The sequence below is a fragment of the Syngnathus acus genome, chromosome 1 (genome assembly GCF_901709675.1).
Source record: "Syngnathus acus chromosome 1, fSynAcu1.2, whole genome shotgun sequence".
Classification (NCBI taxonomy): Eukaryota; Metazoa; Chordata; class Actinopteri; order Syngnathiformes; family Syngnathidae; genus Syngnathus; species Syngnathus acus.
Genome location: NC_051087.1, coordinates 4,615,289 through 4,622,005, shown reverse-complemented (window position 1 = coordinate 4,622,005; position 6,717 = coordinate 4,615,289). Strand labels below are relative to the sequence as shown.

At 42.7% G+C, this 6,717-nt stretch overlaps 3 protein-coding genes across 3 annotated transcripts in view; 2 read left to right on the top strand and 1 right to left on the bottom strand.

Annotated features, from left to right (window-relative positions):
• Positions 1–6,717, top strand: part of LOC119121673 — a 296,445-nt gene that overhangs the window by 200,551 nt on the left and 89,177 nt on the right. The window lies entirely within an intron of this gene.
• Positions 655–3,689, top strand: mchr1a (melanin-concentrating hormone receptor 1a). The gene is made up of 2 exons (XM_037263224.1): positions 655–809; positions 1,938–3,689. Exons 1-2 carry the CDS (start codon positions 755–757, stop codon positions 2,954–2,956), a joined length of 1,074 nt encoding a protein of 357 aa, XP_037119119.1. The 5' UTR covers positions 655–754; the 3' UTR covers positions 2,957–3,689.
• Positions 3,442–6,717, bottom strand: part of usp43a (ubiquitin specific peptidase 43a) — a 29,057-nt gene continuing 25,781 nt past the window's right edge. Inside the window, exons 15-16 of the mRNA XM_037262443.1 lie at positions 5,759–5,920; positions 3,442–5,435 (exon numbers count right to left, since the gene is read on the bottom strand). Coding sequence (XP_037118338.1) covers positions 4,384–5,435; positions 5,759–5,920 — 1,214 coding nt within the window. The 3' untranslated portion in view covers positions 3,442–4,383. The remainder of the gene's footprint in view (positions 5,436–5,758; positions 5,921–6,717) is intronic.

Sequence of the window (6,717 nt, the reverse complement as noted above, 5' to 3'; positions counted from 1 at the left end):
TTAAGAATGAAAATAAGACATTAAACATATGCAGTGGTTAGCAAAATACTGTATTTTGAGTACCGACAATGGACCTTGGACTTTTACAATTAATATTTATGAAAACTTTGATTGACATTTCTCAATTTAGTTTGTGGTATCTATTACTTCTTTTGTATTGTATAATACAAATACATCAAATGTGTTTGAATATATAATTATATTATAAATTATAATATATAATATAAATTAATAGTAATAATCTTAAACTATATGTATTGATATATTTATATTTAATATCATATGTAATGATAATATATTTAATAATAATGAATATTACTAAAATAAATTATATTATACATTATAATATATAATATTAAATTATAATACATAATTTGAACCACACCAGTGACACTCTGATGAAGGCAGAGGTACAAGCAGAAACATGTCAGGTAATTCAACCTAATTTATCTTGTTTGGGATAAAAGAACCAGTCAAGTAATTGACAAGTGACAACAAAATGAACATAGTACAACTACATCAAATGTGTCTTGAAATACTACTACAATAATAACAATTGCCAGGTAGCACGGTGGCTGCCTCCAATTTCAGGGGCGAGAGAGACAGAGAGAGAGAGAAGAGAGAGAGAGTACATCAGTGTGAACACCAAACGTCTCATTCTTAGACCGCTCAGAGCAACGGAGCTCTTGGAATAACTAAGAGAAAGGATTTCTTTTTGTCTTCAAATTCTTTATTTGACTAACTAGCTTAAGATATGGATTTTCTCAATGAGTCCAATTCCTCTCTAGGGTACACCAATGCAACATTAGGTGGGTGATCATCAGCCAGTTCTGTTATATCATGGTTTAAGTGGTTAGTTTTTTTGAAGTCATACTGGTTTCCATCTAAAACCAAACATGCTTTTGTTTCTTACAGCTGCATCACAGCATTCCCACTGTAAGAAAGAAACATCACCATCCATATCACGTCTTTTTACAACACTACTCAAAGCTATTTTCTTTTTGCTTTATTTGGTAAGTTATTTGTAACTTTTGTCCATTTGTGTTTATTACATTATCTGAAATAGCAGACTTGCTATTGTCTAGTTTTCAATCGCCTGTTTTGTATTCTGTCTATATATTCTGGGGGAAAAAAAATCATATCTGCTCGACATACTGTCAATAACCTGGTCTCCATAACTCTACCTTTTTCTCTCTACTTGGTTTGCTTATCCGTCACATATCAGCTGACCTGTTCATTCTCATTTCAGATAACAATAATTCCATAACTTTACTCCACAGTGCTGTCTCGCTTTATCTCTCACTCGCCAAGTCGCGAATCAGAATGACATCAGTGACATTTCCTCTATCACTCCCATTCATCTTTTCTTACAATGTACTTCTAGTTGAGTGGAGGGTTGAATGTCACAGTTAGAAATGAATGTAACTGGCTGTTCATAATTTCTGCCTTTTTTCATATTTCGTTCACCTCATTCGCACTGTTGCTCAACTTCAGTCCCTCGCTTAGTGGTGTGCGATACTGCATATTTTGGTGTCAATCCTATATAAAGTAATATACAACCAGTATCTTCAATCATTACGATGGATTGGATTATTTTCTAACAAATAAACTGCTGTACAGTTTATTTATTTAAGATTATTACGTCGCAAATAATAGCAAACATGAAGTACAATGTGTTCAGGTAATCCATTACAGAAATAAACATAAACAATAAAACAAATTAAGTGTAAATAATTAAACAATCTCAAATTACTGTTGTTGTGCAAAAGTTTTGTTTCGAGATTTAGAGAAAAAAACAAACAAATTAAGTGTAAATAATTAAACAATCTCCACACACTGTTGCTGTGCAAAAGTTTTGTTTCGAGATTTTTTTTTTTCCAAACTTTTATACGCTAACTTTACCAAGTGTCCTGTCCGCTGCTTTGTTGCATCTCCAGCCGCGGACAGACCTCCTCACTGCAGCACCATCCTGCTTGTCATCTTTGGAGTCATCTTTCTCTTTGGTATCCTGGGCAACAGCATCGTCATCTACACCATTATGAAAAAAAAAAAGTGTCGCACCAAGCAAACGGTCCCCGACGTCTTCATCCTTAACTTGTCCGTCGTCGACGTCCTCTTCTTGCTGGGGATGCCCTTCCTGATCCACCAGTTGCTAGGTAACGGCACCTGGCGCTTTGGCGCTGCCATGTGCACAATCATCACGGCGCTGGACTCCAACAGTCAGATGGTGAGCACGTACATCCTCACGGCCATGACGCTGGACCGCTACGTGGCCACGGTGCATCCCATCCGCTTCAATTACATCCGCACGCCATGCGTGGCCTCCCTTGTCATCGCCGTCGTCTGGGCTCTTTCACTGATCACCATCATCCCCGTGTGGATGTACGCCGGCCTCATGCCCCTACCTGGAGGACTGGTGGCCTGCGCCTTACTCCTGCCCGACCCGGTCACCGACACGTATTGGTTCACGCTGTACCAGTTCTTCTTTGCCTTCGCCATCCCTCTGGCCATCATCTGTCGAGTGTTTTTCAAGATCCTGCAGCACATGTCCACCAGCGTAGCCCCGCTGCCCCAGAAGAGCCTGAGGGTGCGCGTCAGGAATGTGACACGAATGGCGGTGGCCATCTGTTTGGCTTTTTTTATCTGCTGGGCGCCCTACTACATCCTGCAGTTGGTCCACCTGGGCGTGCAAAACCCCAGCGTGGCCTTCTCCTACGCCTACAACATCGCCATCAGCATGGGCTACGCCAACAGCTGCATCAACCCTTTCCTCTACATTGTTCTGAGCGAGACCTTCAAGAGGCACTTCCTCAGAGCTGTGCGGCCTGCCAACAGGAAATTCAAAGTCCATTCTAACACCACAGAGGCTGGTAGCGTGAGCGTCAGGATGGTGCCCGAAGGCGCTCACCTGGAGCCGGTAGCTAGGGAGATACCTTCAAGTGTCGCTCCGCAGTGATCAAAATATGCTTTACCTTTGCTGGATTAGATGCGCTGGTTAATCCGTTTTAGTGCCATGGGAAGACGCTTGACGATTTTCACCCTGGGCTGGTAACTGAGCTGCTTGGAGTTTTGGAGTGTGTGTGTGTGTCTGGGGGGGGCACACTCGACAGGTAGCAGCTGTTACTCACACATTTGCTGGCAAGATGACAAAAGGCAGCCCGCAATGTCTCCATGGTCTCAAAGGTCAGGCTCCGCAATCATTTGTCATGGTAACAAGGATCCAGATTTACCGTACCATAGGCCCATCTGTATACAGGGTGAGGGTACAGAGAAGTTTACTTGCATGACAAAACTAATAAATAAATAAATTACAGTGTGTAAACAAGTCTGTGTTGTAATTCTACAGCTTTTTAATGAAGGCATTGTACAGTTACTGGTTATTGATTGTGAGAAAATGCATTGTTGTCTGTAACTGCCACATTGTCATTTTTGCATGGATTATTTTTTTTTTTTTTTGCCAGCCACACCAGAGAGTGGTGGTGAAGAAATAAATTCAGCAGTCAAAGGAAAACCACTTATTCCAAATCCTTCTGTTACTGTATCCAACCCCTAATTTATAAATATAAAAACATTTGTCCTGTATTATGTCGACTGTTTTATTATTATTATTATTAATTCTTGAAAAAGCTGATGTGTTGGACGAAATGTTTTTTCAATCAGCAGGAAAAAAAAAGTCAATTTCAACATTTAAAAAAATCCCAAATTGGATCATTTGTGTTATGTTAATAAAGGAAAAAATAAATAAAAATACCACGAGTAAAAATTTGTTGGCTAGTGTGATTGAAATCAATTTTTTGGCAGAAGGGGAGGGGCTCTGTATGACGTGAGGTGTGACGAGACAAAGCATGACTCTCTTTCCAAATAGACAAAAAAGGACAAGCGATTCAGAAAAAGAATTGCTGCCATCAAACACATAAACACACAATGGTAGTTGCTAAAATAAAGTCCACATGCTTGTCATTCTTAATTTGCTTGGGAATGCAGCAATTTGCCGTCACTACTTGCCAATTAAAGTGTTTAACGAATGGACAAGTGAACGAGCTGATGTGTATTAGCAGCGTTAAAGCTATTGTACATTCTCCTCAATGAACACAATCAGTGTGTCGTGACTGTTAGCAAACTCCACCAATAAAGGATTAAGGATTACAAAAATAATATGACACGCATGTGCTAGGTAGGTAAAGTGTGCTTTCAGTGCTCAAAAGACAGATTGTGTCTAAACTGCATAGAAGTTGCTCAGGCACTTGTTTCAAGTCTCGGTAGTTCAGAGAGGACACAGAATGTATCCAAGCGTAGAAGCTGCTTCATTGGAGTCTAAGTGAGTTAGTAATTGTGCTCTATTGCTCTGACTCGACAGGCTGGTGCTCTTTCAAGGCGCCCTCCTTAAAAGCTGGATTCTGGAACGTTCTTTTTGCGTCCCAGAGACCCGGTGCTGTAGCGAGGCCTCGGCAAGCTCCCGTAAGACGTCTTTTCTGTCGTCGGGCTACGGGTCTGGGCCGCGGATGTGCCGTTGCGATGTAGCGAGGCCGTCCTACGCGCGCTCTGATCCGTCCTGGCCGGGAGGCTGGACGAGCTCTGCGAGCGCTTGATGTCGGATGAGCTCCGCCCAGCTTTCCCGTTTGAGAGTTCTTTGCCATGAGACTTGCTCTGCTCGCTTAAGGCTGCTCCGTTAGACATGGACAGCCTGGAAAGAGTCCTCCTTCCGCCGTCTTCATCCGTACCCTCCTTGGATCTCCCGGCGTCCTTGTCCCTCTTCATGAAGTTACCTTTAAGAAAAGACAGGAGTCCCTCATGGCTCTTGGGCTTTGCACTTCCTTCGTTTACGACACGCCGTTCCCCGTCCGTCTGGTTGTCTTTCGGCTTTCTGAGAGTACCACCAAGAATGCTGGAGGTGTTCGAGCTGCTGTGAAAACCAGAACTGGATGCTTGCTTCATCTCCTGCTGGGCTTTGGAGGAGCTTTGCCTCTTGGAGTCTTTTCTCCTGCTAAGAGTGTTACTACTGCCTTCTTCTCTCGACGGGCTCTCCTTTCTGCGCCTCAAGCTGGACGTTTGATCCGATGGCCGTCTCTGGCCCGCTGGCACTTGTTTGGATTCATCTCCTGCTTTACCCATGCTACTGATCCTCCCCGCACTGGAGGATCTGACCGCCCGGCCGGAATTGTTCTCCTTGACGCTTCGAGGTTCATTCATTAACGACTCTATGGGATCCATGGTGCAGCGAGGCCGGCGACCAGACTCCAAATACTCAACCAGCTCTACCGGGGCGGCATCTTGAACCTCCGGAGGTGCCGGTTTAGGTTTCCGGCGGTCTCTGGAGCCAAGAGACCAACGTAAGGGTAGCACCTTGTTAAGTGTCTCCTTGTCCTTGTTGGGTGCCCTCATACTAAGGCTCCGCCCTTGCAGTCCCCTCACAATAGGCCGACTGTCAAAGCCCCCTTAAAAGTGACAACAGAGAGGACGATAATTTAGTACAAGCAACAGTTATATTGAACAACAGGGAGCAGATGTTGATCTTCAGTCGTTGTTCTGCAGTTTTTTGTTTCGCTCCTGTCAGAAATGCCAATATCAAACACATTTACTCCGAGTAGGAAAAATAATTGGTAGCTGTAATTATAGCGGTCTTCATTTTATTTGTGCAGAGATGCTATGTATGCCCGCCTCCCAGATGCAACCCATAACATGCCAAAGCATAAATTGCCATCAGAGAAGAAGCCTCGCTTCGTAAACAACTCGCCGCGCACTGACACCTGCCACTCACCTCCTTCCTCTTTAGAAGCATTTTCAAGGAAGACGGGAGAGTCGGGGGAGTCGGCAACGAAAGACGGGCAGATAGTGGAGGAGCGCGACACCAGGCTGCCTCGCTTGCTTTCTCCCGTCAAGCGGATTAACCAGTGGTCTGACACCGAAGAACTTGTAGAGCCTGAGGGGGACACAAGGCAGCGGGGGAGGAAAAGGGTGACACAATTCATTATGCAAAACATTTGCTGGAACAGTTTGCACTTGGAATGACGCGTTGGAAAAGAGATGAGAAGCTTAAAGTTTAATGACATCAGGTTCAAGCAAGGCCTCTACGTGAGACTCCACTTTTCACAAGAGGCAAAAATTCTTGCCACTAACTGGGAAAGAAAAAAAAAAAAAGTGAGAAAACATGCCCGAGGAGTAAATAGAAGAGAACCTCTGTGCCCTCCATTGTTGTTGTGTGCTAAGGTCTCTTGTTGCAGCTCTACCTTCAATACAATTTTTTATTTTTTGCTATAACAAAAAACATTTTGGTTCCTATTGAAATTTATATTCTAATATTTTGGTTCCTTGAGATGTTTAAGTGAATGCATCCTTTTTTTTTCTTCTTTCGTATACATTTCACAAGTCAGTGTGTAAAAATACAAGCTCAATGACATTAAAATCTCTAAATGAAAGTATGCAGAGCTCTGTATGTCACATTCCAGATCATTTGCCTTTTTGGACGCGTTAGCTTTGATTTGCTCCGACTCACAGCGACATGGAGGCAGCAGTATCATAGCAACTCACAGAGGGAAATTAGTATACTGGTGACTACTCTTCGAGTTGAGCAAAAGCAATTGATTTCAAAAACAAAAAGCAATCTAATAATAACAATCTAAAAAAATAAATATAATCTCCATTTATATTCAGGCTCCAGAATGGAGGATTACTTTTGCGATACATCATCAGTAAGCTTTTCTCATGCTACTTTCAAAT